Source organism: Halyomorpha halys, unplaced genomic scaffold (assembly GCF_000696795.3).
Source record: "Halyomorpha halys isolate HHAL.00 unplaced genomic scaffold, Hhal_1.1 Scaffold397.1, whole genome shotgun sequence".
Lineage (NCBI taxonomy): Eukaryota > Metazoa > Arthropoda > Insecta > Hemiptera > Pentatomidae > Halyomorpha > Halyomorpha halys.
Window position 1 is genome coordinate 191,388 of NW_027115275.1, and position 17,227 is coordinate 208,614.

The following is a 17,227-nucleotide window of genomic DNA, read 5'->3' on the forward strand; positions in this document are numbered from 1 at the left end:
ATTATAAATATATATATAATATTTTTAAATAAAGTTCATTATTTATTTTGTAAGTTTGAAATTATATACAAAAACAAAATGGTAGATAACATAAATTATAGGAATACAATCAAAACAATAGGTAGGGTAACTGCACTAACAGTGGCCACCTGAAACCTTAACTCTTGAAATGAATTCTGGGAGAAGCAACTGGATGATTTTCAAAGAATGGGCCATTCTCAAGTCCCAATTTTCAACAAAATATTCATCTCAAAAAATAAAATTTCAATTTGTAATTTTGGTACCCATCATGATGCCCTAAAACAAATCTGGAAGTCACCTAAATTTCTGTTTTTGGTTTGAGGTTTCCTTAGTCAATGAATTTTTTTTTTTTTTTTATCTGGTACGTATTTAGAAATATCTTAAAGGCTGATCTAATACAATAAAAAATTAGTTGAAATAATTTTTGTATAATACAAAATAATTTTCCAGCCAAAATGTGTGAAAGGAGTAAGAGTCAATATGATGGCCGTCATGTTTAGAACGTCAGGATTGCCACACATTTCTGATTCCCATATGTCATAAAAATGTCTGTTTTTATTTTGAGGTTTCATTTGTCCATGACAATATTTTTTTTCGGGGACACATTTTGAAATATCGTACAGTTTATTCTAACACAATAAAAAGAGAGATGTATAAAAATGAAATTGAGATTTAATCATTTATTTATTGTTGCTAAGAACCTGGGCCTATCTTGAATTTTCCTCCACTTTCTCCTGCCCCGGGCATCTACCATCTTTTTCAATGTTTCTTCCACTCCATCCAGCCATCTCACTTCCCCTAGTGGACTTCCCCTATCACATCTTCCACCAGGTCAGTCTGCGAGTAAACATTTCCGGACTGATTCTCTGAGCATATGTGCTAAATGAACTATCTATCTGATTTGGCTCCATCTTACAATTCATATCAAACCTGGATTCATATAAATCTCACAAAATTCCTTGTTAGAGTGAATTCTCCATTGTCCATCTTCACTTACTGGGCCACTGATTCTGTGTAAATCAAGTCTCTCTCATACCAGCTATTTGGCTTCTGACACCTTTGACAACACCCTGGTCTCAGAACCATACATGATGACAGATCATAAGGCTTTTTCATACATATATTTTGTTTCTCAGAGACAGGGCTCTATAATTCAGAATTTTTCTCATGGCAAAGTAGCCATCTATTCCCAAGGGCTATCCTTGCTTTCAGTTTCTCTGCCATTTCATCATTTTCAGTCATCAGTACACCTAAATATTTAAACGTTTTGACTGATTTCAGGGTTTGGTTTCCTATTTTGACATATTTATCTCCTCCACGCGGTTTTATTGAAGTTAGCATGTTAACAGTCTTCTGTTCATTAATTTGGAGCCCTAGTTGTTTTGTTCCCATTTCAAATACTCCAAAACCCCTGTCAACACCATATGTATTTAATATTCATATATATTTAATGCTGCAATACTCATGAGATGTATTTGAATATAAAAAATGTTCCTCTGGGACAGAAATAGCAGTGAACATTAAAGTGCTCATGGCAATTAGAACAATAGTACAACATCATAACACAATTATTTCAATAATTCTGTCAGAAATAAATGCTTTCCGATTCTATATTGTAACTTCATGGTTTTATGATGAACATTGAAAACCATTTTATTCGGTGGGGCTTAAAAATTATGAATTTTTGAGAATCAGCAAACATTTATTTTTAAGCCTAGTATATGTTCCAATTTAACAACATTCAGTAATATTTGTGCGTTAATGATCATTTTTCTCTTTTATGGTTTTCTAATTATTAGTTTAAATGAAATTGTTATTTTTGATATTGTAATAATATCTTGATTGTGTATATTACAATTAAACAAATGTTGCTAGGGTAGGAGATGTTCTGGTTTGTTTATGTTGCAGCTGGTATAAGTTTATATGGCTTATTGAGGTCCACACAACATCAGATTATAGCATTGTTCTATATATAGCCTACTATCCTAAGTACTACCTCATATTCCACAGACATCATGCACTGCCACATTAATAACCCACTCATGGTAATTACATAATCAATAGGTAATAGTTATTGTAAAAACGTGTAAAAATCAAAGATGTTAAGAGGCACAACTAGTAATTCAATTTTAGTAAAAACATTACTGGATCATACCAGGCATAAACCCATCATTATTAAGTTATTTCAGTTTAGTTACTACACTGAAAACATTATCTACTTTAAAAATAGTAGTATACGAACAAATACTCACATGTAATAGCATGTTTAAAATGCCAGCAACTCCATGAGCTGCCCCAAAGTAGTTTTTGTTATGCCATTGAAAAGAAAGAACTGCATTCTGAGGATTCCTGTATTTAGATCTCTTCCATCCAGACTTTATAACGCTGTATATCACCTAATCGTGTAATAATGTGCAAATATAATATATATAGTCTCATTTATTTTCATTTAATTAAATAGTTTATCATACCTACTTTTCGGAAACATTTGAGAGGGATTACAGGTCCATAATATTTATCTACAAAGAGTAGGCTATAAAGATAACCAGCCCGCCCATACAACACTTCATCATGATTTGACACTGACTCAAAATCTAGTTCCAACAACCTTGAAGCATAAATTAAAAAAAAAAAGTTTGTTAAAATTATCCTGAGGTTTTTATACAGAATAACCATGTTTTCCTCAATAAACATGAAAAATTGGAACCGACTCAAAACATTCAAACAGATAGAGTATTATTAAGACACAATATTATTATTCCCCCCCAAAAAATTGTGATTTATTTCTAATAAAGTTCTATCTGTTTTTAGAATAAAACAAAATAATAATTTTTTCATACCTTCATTAAACTTTATTGAATAATATTATTGGCATCATTGTTTATAACTTCTTGCCAGCATGATGGCAATTTGTACACTCCATTTTTAAAAAATAACTTATTCCTAGAGCTGAAAGACTGAACCAGTGCTTGCCTGATAAATGATTTTTTTTAGTTTTTTTCCAAAGCACAAAATTTTGTGTGGACAGAAGCAAGTGATAATAATCCGACAATTGGAGGGTACTAGGTCCTAGAGTATGGTGGAAATGACAGAATTTTCTAGCTATGTTCTGGGAATATCTGACCAGTTCCTAAAGTAGTATATGGTCTAGCATTATCATGAAGCAGCAACATGTTCTTCCTATTGAACATCGCCAACCTTTCTTTCTTGGAGTGCTGTTTTTAAATTATCCAATTGCTGACAGTACCTCTCTGAATTTAGATTTCATTTCAGTTTCAACAAATCAGAATTTATTTATCCTCGAATGTGCCACCATGTAAACGACATTCCCTAACATAGGCTCAACTTCAGTTCGAGCTGAAGGGAAAAGGTTTTCTGGGTTCACAATATATTATTTTCCTTATGATATTTTCATAAGAAATTCCTGTTCTGTCCCCAATTATCATTTGGTCCAAGAAGGGTTTGATTTTATTCCATACAAGCATAGATTTGGAACTTAAGTGGCATGCAATGATGTGGCACCCATCTTGAATATTTCCACACCAACCCAAGTTTCTGAATATGATCCAAAATGGTTTGCTGAACTGAATCAAGCTTTTCTTATATCGTCAAAAGATTAATTTGATCTAACATGATCTTTACAGTATCGTTTTATTTTATTCTATTATACTGGTAATGGTACTGATATTTGGTGGGAGGAACAAGTTCGGCAAGTGGGCCTAGTGGTCCTTTTTACCAACCCCTGACGGTTACCTAGGTTGCCGTCTCATACTAACCAAGGTGGGAGTGTCAATATTCATTCTTCGGGACCACCAAAAAATGAATTTTTAACTTCCCCAAGTGGGAACCGAGCACACTGGGACCTGTGCCCCAACCCGTACGGCCAACACGTCCCTTGTTTTATTCTAAGAAATGGAAAGAACTTTATAGATAAGCCATGGACATTTATTGATGATATTGATGATTCTCACAGAATTTTAAATCATTAGTTGATATTATTAATTGCTATTTGAATACAATAAAGCTCAAATGAAGACTGAAACCAATTCCGAAAAATTGGCAAATTCACTAATATATCTCTAGATATTCTGATATTTATTTATGATTAGTAACTGGTTTAGCAAGCAATAACCTTTTTATCAATTGGTCAGACTTTTTCTCTTCACCATTAAGCTTGTGGAGAACAATCGCCAACGCCAGAGGACCAGAGATGCCATTAAGAAAGCTAAGCCGCTTACTTCTCATATGAGAAACAGCATCAATATTATCAACGGCATCATCAGCAAGTTTTAAGGCCGTCTGAAAAATGGAAACTGAAGAGATATTCACAAAAAAAAATTTTTTTTTTTATTATCATACATAATACAAGATAGAACGAAATACCTTCTTAAACTAGACTATAAACTCTATAGCAAATATGAATTTCATTATGACTTTCCGTAAATATGAATTCATATTCTTATAACATAAAGTTTTTAGAAAAGAAGGATTGTTTTATATCAATTAATTTCTTCTTAATGCTATCTTTTTACTACTTTTTTATATTTAAAAAAAGGAAGGAGATGATTAGGGTTGCAGTTAAAAACAAAAAAATTAAGAAATAGTGTCACCTATTTATTTATTAATGGCCAATGCTAAGATCCACACTATAGTTCTTCTACTGCTGTGATTAGTGAGATTCCTCTTGTACAGCTCCACCAATCACAACAGCCCTGGTGAAGACCTTCAGTGTGTCGAAGGATTGACCATTAATAAATAGGAGACACTTTCTTAATTTGTTTTTAACTGCAAACCAGACCATTTCCTTCCAATTTCCTTACGGTCAATCAGCTAAATGGAATATTTACTTTTGTTTAAATAAATAAAATTTTATCCATTTTAGTCCCAAAACATTTTTGAAACATAATAAATGAAATTATGAATCCGACATTTCGGCCAATTCAGCCATCATCAAGGACATCTTAATACAATTTTGGAACTAAATCATTTAAAAACAATTTTATGTTCTTCATTCTGCCCAGGTCATTTATCAGTTCACATATTATCCAAATTAGTCGATTTTCACATTGAATTAAAATTAACAATTATTTATCAAAGTTCCTTCTTTGTTAAAAATTATAACAAATATTGTTTTGATAATTTTTAACAAAGAAGGTGACTGTGACAAATAATTTTTAATTTAATTTTTTTAAAAAATTGACTAATTAGGGTAATTTGTGGACTGATAAATGACCTGGGCAGTATAACCTACAGGGAGTTGTTTTTTAAAATGATTTAGTTCTAAAATTGTATTAAGATGTCCTTGAGGATGGCCGAATTGTCGAACTTATAAATGAAATAAAAAATGGATAAAATTTTATTTATTTAAATAATATTAACCAGTCTCAAGTGTTAAGATTAAAAATATAATATTTAATTTGTTGTTTATAACTGGCATAATACCAATAAGTATTTTATAGAATGAATTGCTTATTAACATAGATATAAGCATATTATATTTATTATTTATTTACAGAAATAATCCATTGGTTTCAGTAGAAACAAAGAAAACAAGAACAATTGTACATTAGTTCAAATATTCTATATGAATTTAATGTCTAATTTTTTCATTGTTGTTTTTTAAGTGAAATTTCTTTACCAACGTTCTACAACTAAAGAAAAAAAAATTATACAGTAGTAAATTAATTTTGTGATGCAAGATGAAACATAAATGATGTTGGGGGGGGGATAATACTGATCAATTGTAGCAGGAAAATTGTTGTATTTTAATGGGAGAGTAGAATCTTAGATGATTTAGCAACTGAGTGATTGATTGAGTGACCTCCGGTTATCTCATTGTCTCCTATTAAAATATAAACAATATTCCATGCAATAATTATTAATGCATTATTATTCGGGAACTAATATTTTCATCTTTAAGCTATGAGAGGGAAAGCAATATAATTATTAATAAACCTCAATATATTACTTCATTTCCAGAAGTTTCACTTCTATCTGCCCAAAACAAGACTGCCACAATTTTTTGTAGCCCAACATATTTTTTCACTTAGATATGTCACAATTAAATTTATTTTGTTAGATGTTATTATTTAAGATAATAAAAATATATCATTATTGTATATCAACTCAACTAATTAATGAAAAATCAAAAGTTGAAATAAAAATATCAACTTTTATACTGTTTGTCCGATAAATCATATACTTACATCTAAATAATATTTATCATTGGTTTTTTTATATTTAAGAAGATACAACAGAGCTGTCCCACAGTAGCCAGTGTAAACTGAAAAATCTCCAGTGGGTTTGAACATGGGCAAGGTTCTTCTTATTTCTTTATCAAAATTTTCATTTATTTCTTTTATTTTTGAGACAAGTTCTTCCTGTAGCTGTAAAAAATAGGTAACCTTAGTCATAAAATCTTAGGATCCTGCACATGGAAGTAATAAAATTTATCTAGAGTAGAACATAAAAAAAAAAAAATGGCACCTCAACAATTTGGATTTGTTTTATTGTACAAAACTCTCATACATGTTGCTCTAATGTTAATTGATATACCACTTCAGTGAAACAACTATTTAATCTTTTAGTTTCAAGTTTGGAAGATGACTATACAATTTCTAAGACTGTTCTTACCTTGCTGTTCAAGCAAATATTGGGTTTTTTATTCATTTTTAAGTAATAGCATTATAACTTGACAAATGGTGTACAAGCTCAAATTATTACAAATAACAATTAGATAATTTTATATAACAAGGGTTACAACATAGATAGGAGACAAAGATGATGTTAATAATAAAATCATAGGCCATAATATTATTCGAAAATAGAAAAATACATGAAAACATTTTCTAGTTTTACTAATTCTCAACAGTAAATCACCAAATAAGTTATATCTACACCAATGGATAAGACAACATTGAATGTCAACAACTTAGTTCTTATAAACAAATCAAATAATAAATTATATTAAAATCATACATTTCCATCCTCAGTAAGAAATAATTGAAGACATTTATCAGAGTATGGATTTAGGTATCTATGTCCGTCCATGTTGGATTGGATATATTTTTTTCTTTCTACAACATGATAAAAATCAAACAATTTATCTACAAAATGTGGGAATAAAATACAAAAATCTTGCTCAAAAGTGATATTTTACCAGTATTCTATTTGCTCTTTGCATATAAAGGGAACAAAAGGAGTGTTTGTTGAAACTATTTCAAAAATAATTAATATATTGTATCAAATCAATAAAAGTTGACATAAAATCTATCTTCATTTGTCTTGTTAAGCTGTCATGTTGGGTTAGTTGTTTATTTATGAACACTGAGCAATTTCTCTTAGTAGTTCACGAACAACGCCTTACAAACCAATACTGTAAAGAGGAAATTTTATATCTCTATGGATAAACAATCGGTTACCTTCTGAGTTACTTGTCTTATCTCTTCGAACCATTAACTCTACACTTAAGGCCCACGAGATGAAATTGTTTTGTCAAAACTGAGAACTGCACTCATTGTACAATGAACGGAACTCATTGTACGGTTTGTCCGAGATAGTGCATCCGCCCAAATAGATGTGATTTTTACCTCCTATTTGGTCATTTCTCGTTTACAGTATGTGTTATTTTACAGATTACCAACGTGTTATAGATACATAGTATGTAGCGGGAGTGGAAAGGTCGAGATACATTCTATGGATCCAGATCCACCATGACATAAATTTGAATCTGCCCAGGACAAATTCGAACGGGCACCTCTTCTAAGGTTGCTAAGGTGATGCATGGCATTCGTAAATATTTTGGGAATATAAAGCTATTTTAAATAGATTTTGTTTAACAGGTTCGTTACTGAAGAATTATGACCTCGAAATATGTCTTACTTCTTACATTAAAAGAAATAATTATTACAATTTATAATTTTTTTTAATCATAAGACAGATAGTAGAGCCAGGCCCCCAGGGTGTCAATTTATGTCAACGTAAATAAAGATTTTCACCATTAATGTAACTATCTGTAAAACCGTTCATTTAATCGCAAATCCGAACTAATTTATAAGTTGTAGTAAATGCTGTTCCCAATAATGTGGTTTATCAACAATGAAAATACATTAATTCCTTCTCCAGAAATTCCTGTTAAGGTCTCTCTCTGTTCTCTTCAAACTGACACATTTCAGTGTGAATAGTGAGGATCCCTAAATATATTCATATTCTAAAAAGTAGGAATTGCACATAAAATTTAATAAACTAAACTTTTATTCAATTGGAAAATTTTTCAATTAATATTTTTTCGGAACAGTTAATAAAAGATAAATTTCTTATAAGGCAAACATTCAAATCTAAAGTTTAATACTTGAAAATAAAAATTTGATTCTGATATGGTGAGAATTGTTTATAAAAAAAAATTATTCACCATTGACATTTATCCTCTATTTTATTTCTTATTATTATTTATTCTTTATTACCAAACAGGTGTTGATTTTAACTTTTAACTTACCTTTATTTGAAAAACTTTGATGTTGAACAGGGATCACACAATTTTTTAGGCCCAACTTTGAGTTGAAATTAATCTTCACTCAGTTCAGAACAGGTATTTCTATACTATTCACTGTGGCAATGCTTTCCAACACTAATTTTCCAAAAGAGCCTTTCATTTGTCTGAGTGAACACTAGCTCCAATTTAACATTTTTCAGAAAGTACTAATAATAAAATTTCTCATGTCAATATGTTAACATTTTTCTTATGGAAAAGTATGGCAGAAATGTAAAAAGATAACAGTTTGCCAAAATTTATAGTCTGCTCTTAACCATTTATTGAATGCTAAATTGTTATAGAATGAATATTGAAAATATTAAGATTGATTTTATGGGGTAATCCTGTTACTGAAAGGTTCTAATACAGGTTAAATGAAATAAAAAAATTAAGTTCAGTGCTTGCATCAAACAACTTATATTAACCACCACCCTACTTCGAGTTGAATTAATCCTGGCTGAACTGTTATAGAATCGATATTAAAAATACTAGAATGACTTTATAGAATTAGTCATCCTGCTTATTATAAATTGGTTAAGTTAAATTAAAACTAATTATTTAATGACCATGGTGACAAGCAAACAGTTATCAGACTGGTGAAACAGAAGAACACACAGTGCAGTTCGCTCCTCCAGTTTACTGTAAAATTCCTATTTGAATTGAACTTTTCCTTTATGTGTTTTTCGTTATTCTCTATTACCTTCTTTGATTTTACTAGTAAATTATTTTTCTCTAAAATCCTAGGCTTTCCAACAGGATATAATACATTTATATTATTAGTTATATATCCAGATATGCCTTTTGAACCTATAAAAAATATTTTTTCTCTTGTCTCCTAAAGTTGTTAATTAAATCCTTTCATAGTTTACAAGTACTCATGTTCCAAAAATGGGTAATCACATATTATATTGTATTACAATACAATAATATTGTAATTATATACAAATATGTGAGGTGATTAATTATTTCAAACAAACAAAATTAAAGTTAAAGTGGAAGCCATTTTGGAAATTCCTCGTTTAAGCCCTGTCAAACTATTTCAATGAAGATAAGACCTATCTGATATTACAAGCAGTTTAATGGATTACATAGATTTACATACATTACATGCATGGATAAGTACATAGATTTACCAAGTTTAATCAAAATCGATTATATAAGTGGCACTTTCAGCCAGCTGATTATACTGAAAAAGTCACAGTAACGCCCCAGGCATATACCTCTTTAAACATACAATTTCAGTTCCACATTTTAGTTTTTGAGTTAGTCTATTCACATACACACAGACAGGCACGTAAGTTCACAGACCATTTTGTGAGACTTGGTTATTGGGACTCAGAGGACCTGAAAACGTGTATTTCTGTTGAAAACTCAAATTCAAAAATTATTCATGATAGTAATACTTTCCTTACTATATATTACATATATAGGTAAGTGAAAATAATAGGCGGAAGTATGCCGAGAAAATTTTTTTATGCATCAATAAAAAAAACCTGAAATAATTACACAAGAGTTTATTAAATTAATTACTTATTTCATCTGTGAATAGCAGATAATAAATATCTGGTCTGTCCACTCACAAGACTGTCATTAAGGCTTCTTAAAAGGATAAAAATAAAAATGTTTATGACAAAAAGTGACTAAGAATTACCAGTATTCATGAAAATATGAATAACAGTAATAAACTGAATACGAAGTTTGATTAACTTTCCATCTATGACTTGCAGGTATGGCATCCCGGATGTTCCCCACTCCAGCCCCAACATGCCTTTGAAGCCTAATAAGACCATCTTTTTGGCTTCACTTGACATGATAGATTATCCCCTAGCATTATACTCTTTCCATCAAGCCTGTAACAAAGTAACTGCATCTTACCTAAGGTTATTCTCAAGGTGGATCTTTGGTGTTTACTCTTCACGTTATGATAATTGAAAACCGTTGAATTCTCGAGTTTAAGAAACCATCAGACGTTTATATCAAGTGTTGAAATGATATCAAATGAATTCAAAAATATAATTTTGACCAATTTATTTCTTTAAATTATATATTCACAAAAAATTAATACATTTTAGGTTGTCAATTTTTATTAGATTTAAAGTAGGTAGGTTACCTACCAAAACTAGTCTGAATGCGATGGTCAGAATTTATTCTGATCACCACTAAAAAAATTCCTCACAGGCTGAAACAAAGTTTAATGTAGCACAGCACTGCTTCCACATGATCGGCCACTGCAATCTCGGTATTAATTTAATGTAATTAATTTTCTCAGCCCGAAATTCTGAAATTAAAGTCTTCATAAAATTTTCCTAATGAATGAATAATGTAGGTAATTTCATCTAATAGATATTTTATAATTTAAATTTGGATAGAATAAATTAAAGTTGGCATGAAAATGGATGGAAATGATTTAAGTAGGCGCAATAAAAATTTATATTTCATTTATTACAATTCTGATTAACAAATAACAGTATTTTTCCTCTGAAACAGGTATTACTGGCTAAAATTAGTCATAACTGTGCGCTCGTCTCTGAATATTAGTACAGGTTATAAAATTGGTTATTTGTTTTTTTCTGTTGTTAAAATCATTTGGTAACATGACACCTTCTTGAAAACTCCATATAATCTGAGTTAAGTTAGATTATTTCTAAACTAATTCAGTAATAAAAAACAACAATAAAATAAAAAATTACAGAATATTATTTAAATGCATCAAAAACTTCCCTCTAACATAAAATTCATCAATGACACACATTTCTTAAAACTGTTATAAAACATAAGGACTGTCGAGTAACCCATCGCCTGCAGCAACTCCACCTTCTCGTGAGCTCACAAGCTTCGAACGCAGCATATGACCAGCTTCTTCATTCAGATAAATTCTGTTGTCATCCCTTAAAATTAACAAAAATACTGATAAATATTCCAATATAGTTTTTAATCTTAACTAACTTTTAAAATATATACTTCTGCCAGATAAATGAGAAAGATTGTTAAAATAATATATTTAAACTAAAAATTTATAATTTTAACAATAAATAATATAAAATGTTAAATTTATCCATTAATTTGCTTTTAAAATATGGAGCACACCATAAAACCTTTACTTATCACCCTTCTTAGAGTAGAAATTAATATCTACATAAGTAGTAAGGTGGTAAGTGATGCATGCACCATACCAGGGTTTTTCTTCAATTATTGTACGTAATTTATATAAGAACAAATATTCCTTTTTTTAATCATATCAAATATAATAAGTTTATTTTATAAGAAAAAATCAATGACCAATGAAATGTAAAATATTTATTAATAAATTTAAATAAATTATTTTTGTGTTCTTAGTCATTCTTCATTAGTTAGATATATTAGATATAGATATATAACCATAATAATTCTCTCATACATTAGATGTTAATTTTTCTAAAAATTTTGACTTCCCAAAGGTAATTATACATCTGCATTACTACTTTTATTTCTGAAAATTTGCCTTCAACTTGGTAAAACACATTTTTTATTTTTCAATAGATTTTAAAACTCCAATTTATAATTTGAATAATTTTCCCTATAAATTGTATTTTAGGAGCTATAGAGGACATAAATTTGAACAATGTAAGTTCAAGCCAAAATGGTCCCAATACCATCACGGCTCCTAGTGACGTCAATGTTCACCATCCTCCACTTGAATATGTAGGTTTATAGTTATTCTATAATATTTCATATTATATATAATTATATTTTCATGGGAGTTTGGGCTGTTAAAAGTTCTGTTCTACAGTTAAATGTCTTCAGAATGCAGATATTTTGTCTCAGAATAGAAGAATAATAGTAATTTTACTGTAATGAAAATTATTATTAATTTTTTGTTCATATTCAAAAAACCATTATAAGAAAAAAGAAGACACAGGAAGGCTATAGGTTGAGACCTAATAAGGAAATATATAAAGAGGTAAATGATTTGGAAATGGACAAAAGAATAAGAAGATTAAGGTTCTACAGACATATGATGAGGATGCACCCAAAGAGATTAAATAGAGAAATCTTAAAGTATTCATTCAACATGTTTATAATTAGAAATATTCTATAAAATTAGAGGACATCAAACTGATGAGGGAGAGAAACTGAGAGGCTGGAAATAACAGACCAAGACTGTTTCGATAGGGATGACTATGGGAGAAGACTAAAAGAAATTAAGGTCCTTGTGGAGGAGAGGGGTGTCTAGTGGAAAGAAGGAACAATCACAAAGAATGAGGAAGAGGTGAGATGAAAGAAAGAAGGAGAGAAGAGATATGAAAGAAAGTGAAATTCGGTAGTCTTAAGGCCATTCCATGAAAAAAAAAAAAAAGAAAAAACCATTACAATTTTTTTTTATTTATGGAACACTAAACAACTTTTTTTGGTCTACATATACAAATTACAACCCATTACTAATATATGAAAATTAAAAAGAAAACTACAATTATACAGAAACAGAATATAACTATTAATTTTTCTTTTAAAAGAGTTTCAATTGTATCCAAATCCATCATTTCAGTTACATGATACTTTTTTTTAAGCTGAAATGTTCATATACACACTGAGACCATTTTTTGTACTTGACTAATCAATTTGGACTCAGGGAACCTTTAAACGTGCATTTCCCTAGAAAACTCGGAATCAACATTTGTTACTATTGCAATAAATCCCCTTATTATATATTTCATAAAAAGGCCAGTTAACCAAAAATTGGTCAATGTTTTTTTCTAAATACAGAAATGAAAATTTAAGATCGATGAAGAAAAATATTGTGACTTACCCAATGATGATACCATATATTCCCAGCTCAGAGACGACATCACCTTTGCCAACATAGCCTTGCTTGACTAAAATATTTCTGGTGGGTACTGGTTCTATTAAGCCCATCAGAATGAAAGCTGCAGCATCTTTACGGGAAATACCTGTTTAAAATTGGACAATTTTTTTAGAGATAATTAATATTTAACAGATAAATCTTAAATATAATTTTCCCTTTTATAATAATCTAATTAGCATAGACTGACCTTACGACACAAGATACCGATTCTAAAAGTGATGAAGAAGATGGTCAGGGTCAAAAGAGAAACAAAAATAGTAAAAACTTTGCTAAAAAAAAAAGATAGGTTTATTAATGTTTCGATGAATATATATTAACATCTGAAGATTTCCATCATTATGAATTTTTGGTGTTATAACAAACAAATTAATATGTGTTCCAATTACTTCATTAATGAAATTAATCATCCTTCCTCATAAACAATTAAGGTCACTGCCCAGGTTTGCGTAGACTTTTTGTTCAATGCCACCTAAACCAATAATCCAGTGGGATCAAAACCAGAGAGAGTGACAATAACATATTCAATGCCGTTCGCCCACTGTTGCTGTGTAAGAAAGATGCCAAGCCTTTCTTAATGCTCAAAGTACTTAGAACAACATTTGATATATGTATATATTAGTATTAACATTCCATTGATAAAGTAGTTGCAACACATATTAATTTATTTATTATGATCCAAATAATTCATAACAATAAAAATCTTTAGATATGAATTTCTCTTAAACAAATCATTAACGAACATACCTACATATTGGAACTTAGTTTCTTATTTTGAGATCCTTAATTCATATTTTTTGTTAGGACAATAACTCTGAAACACCCTACTATAGTAACAGCAACTTAATGAGATTTTTTAAAAGAATATTATAATTAATATCACGCTTAGGTAATAGTAAAATTAGTAATATTTTTTGTGAATACCTTTTTTTAAAATGACACATCAAGACGTAAATGATCAAACTTTTTTTTTCAAGTAACACAACTGATTACATGGAGGAACTGATTTTCCATTACTTTTATTCGAAATTATAGATCACACACAAAGCAGAAGAAACACATGCTATTCACTCAAAATTATTGTAACGATCGACAAGTTGAAGCAATAAAACAAAATAATTGCTACCAATTCTGTATAGATGCCTTTTATCAGAAACCATAAAGGCTTATGTAATCTAGCAGCATTTCTTCAAAGAACTTTCAACCAAGCTGCATAAGACTTATTTCTTTATGTATGCTGTGATACATGTTTTGAAAAGTAACTGGAAAATAAATATATATTCTTCTAAAAATACAATACACGGTAAGTTTTGGATCCACGAATAAAGAAATTTTCAGCCGTGAATACAAGGAGTGATCACAATTTTTTGATCCTCGAATATTGAAAACGGAACTGTGAATAGGGAGTTTTGATTGTATAAAAATAAATAAATAATTATTAAAAGAAACATTCCAAAAAGATTTAGTAAGTATCAAATCTAATAAATGATATTTAGAAATAAATAGATACAATTTTTATCAATAGTTACTATAACTTAAAATAAAAAGCAAATAAATAAATAATTAAACTAACTCTTTAAATGTTTAGGAATGTCATCTCCATAGATATTATTTCCACCGCCTTCCCTCTGCGGCTTCAGAACGAAGCGATTGAACTGATTCATCGCTAATTTATAACCCTCTTCTCCTTCTGGGCTCTAGGAAAAATAAAAATAAATTATAAGGAACAGAAATATAGTTATCAGCTTGCCATTTCTATACTATTTTATTTTTTAATAAAATAAGTTAAAATCTTTAGGTTTTAAAGAACATAAATGAAAATAAAGCCAAAACTACCAAATTAACTAAAACTAAATTGAAAGTAAACTTCTTTAAAAAATATAAAACTCAACAATAGTAAATAAAGAGGTTCTCTGCATTGAATAGTCTACTGCCGTATTGATAGGGCAAAAATGAATATGGTACATATAAAAAAAACTTAAACTGCATATAAAAGTGCAAGTTCTGATTTTCATACAGCATATAGACCTAAGCAAATATTTTGCATGATATGTTAACCAAATGGTAACATAATGTGGAAAAAAAGTAAATATAAGTATTTAATAATAAAGGGTATCTTATTTTGAAAAGTAGTAACAAATCAGTCTCAATGTAAAAAGTGGTTATAATGGTACATAACATATTATATTGTAAAATTTCAAAATATTGATCAGGCTCTGTTAGATGTGGCTTTTTTTTATTAAATTCTTTGCTTGACTTCCAATTTAGTACATAGGTATCAGGGATAAAAAATAAGGGGGAGGGGAAGGAAGCGACAAGACTTGTTCTTTCTTTCAAGAAGTAATATTTATTTATCTTTACTTTCACTTACCTATACATGAAACTCTATATATGCCACTAAAGTCCAATACCTCATTAATGGCATCTAAGTACTCCAAGAGCTTATATTTAGTACAAAATAGGTTTTGAAGCTTATGCTAGTAATATATATGATGATACTATACTCTTTCAAAAGGCTTTGTACAACTAGATAATACGAGGGTGATCTGAAAAGTTTCTGACCTAACAAAAATGCAAGACATTTTTTCTGAATTTTTTTTTTATTTTTCAACATAGTCTTCTTGTAACTTTACACTTCTCCCAGTGATGCTCCTATCTCTGTAAAGATATGAGAAAGCTGTCTGCAAGCTGGGTGCCGCATTTGCTCACATTAGACCAAAAATATGTTCAAATGAACATTTCCAATGCTCTGTTGGCGCAGTTTACGCACAATAAATCTGAGTTTTGGCACCGATTAATTACTGTAGATGAAACTTGGATACACCATTATAAGCCTAAAACAAAAATACAGCCCAAACAGTGGACTGCAAAGGGGGAACTGGCTCCAAAAACTGTTTTCTCAGCTGGGAAAGTGATGGCGACTGTTTTTTAGGATAGTCATAGAATTTTTTTAATCGACTATCTTCAAAAAGGAAAAACCATTACAGGAGCATACTAAGCATCATTACTTGACAAGTTGAAGGAAGAATTTACAGAAAAAGAAAATCCTGTTTTACCAAGACAATGCAACATCTCACACCTCAGCGGTTGTCATGGCGAAAATTCACAAATTACAGTTTGAACAGTTTGACCAGCCACCTTACTCACCAGATCTAGCCCCAAGCGACTTCTTTTTGTTCCCTCATCTAAAAATTTTGCGCTTGGAGGACAAAGATTTTTGTCAAAGGAAGAGGCAATCACCTTCATGAACAATTCTTTCGCAGAGAAAAACACCGAGTACTTTTTGGACAAGTTGAGAGCATCGCTGGGAGAAGTTTGTAGAGTTACAAGGAGACTATGTTGAAAAATAAAAAAATTATTTCAGAAAAATGTCTTGTATTTTTGTCAGATCGGAAACTTTTCAGACCACCCTCGTAGATAAGAATTTTATGAGAGAAAAAAAAAGGAATCATAATATCTCTAACTTACTTCATCAAGAGGATAAATATCAACGAACAAATCACGGATCATGTTGGCTTCCTCTTTGTCTGAAATATATTTCTCTAAGATCCCTGGGTAACATAACACCTGCTGAACCTACAAAAATTTACAATATATTAAAAGATCTCTGTAATCAAAGTGGACTCAGATGAGAAGTTAGAAAGCATATAACATGATTGAATCCCTTCTTTTAGAATATAGACTGGACATCATTGGAAATTAGACCTTTGATCCCTAAACAAGAAAATAATATATTTAATAGAACATCAATCAGCTAATCAATTTATGGAATTACTTGGCTTTTTTAGGCCATTAAAATGGTTAGAATGAGGCATTATATAAAAACTATATATATA

At 29.9% G+C, this 17,227-nt stretch overlaps 2 protein-coding genes and 1 long non-coding RNA gene across 8 annotated transcripts in view; 1 reads left to right on the top strand and 2 right to left on the bottom strand.

Moving 5' to 3' along the window:
- The window catches only part of LOC106682226 (lanC-like protein 2), a 22,349-nt gene extending 15,017 nt beyond the window's left edge, over positions 1-7,332 (bottom strand). The window contains exons 1-6 of the mRNA XM_067052363.1: positions 7,181-7,332; positions 7,000-7,097; positions 6,228-6,407; positions 4,154-4,320; positions 2,497-2,629; positions 2,274-2,417 (exon numbers count right to left, since the gene is read on the bottom strand). Of these exons, the coding sequence (XP_066908464.1) occupies positions 2,274-2,417; positions 2,497-2,629; positions 4,154-4,320; positions 6,228-6,407; positions 7,000-7,071 (696 nt within the window). The 5' untranslated portion in view covers positions 7,072-7,097; positions 7,181-7,332. The remainder of the gene's footprint in view (positions 1-2,273; positions 2,418-2,496; positions 2,630-4,153; positions 4,321-6,227; positions 6,408-6,999; positions 7,098-7,180) is intronic.
- Positions 7,333-7,435: 103 nt separating this feature from the next.
- On the top strand, positions 7,436-11,256 carry LOC136797005 (uncharacterized). The gene is made up of 2 exons (XR_010844800.1): positions 7,436-7,796; positions 10,279-11,256. It is a non-coding gene; the product is annotated as an uncharacterized lncRNA (long non-coding RNA).
- The window catches only part of LOC106682227 (glutathione synthetase), a 21,433-nt gene continuing 15,178 nt past the window's right edge, over positions 10,973-17,227 (bottom strand). For 5 of the 6 annotated variants that reach the window (XM_014422961.3, XM_014422962.3, XM_067052362.1 and 2 more), the window contains 4 exons: positions 16,860-16,967; positions 14,965-15,088; positions 13,338-13,479; positions 10,973-11,439 (listed from right to left, as the gene is read on the bottom strand). In XM_014422961.3, the coding sequence (XP_014278447.1) occupies positions 11,316-11,439; positions 13,338-13,479; positions 14,965-15,088; positions 16,860-16,967 (498 nt within the window). In that variant the 3' untranslated portion in view covers positions 10,973-11,315. Of the gene's footprint in view, positions 11,440-13,337; positions 13,480-13,581; positions 13,664-14,964; positions 15,089-16,859; positions 16,968-17,227 lie in introns of those variants that run through there. The other variant, XR_010844799.1, reaches the window with a different exon arrangement.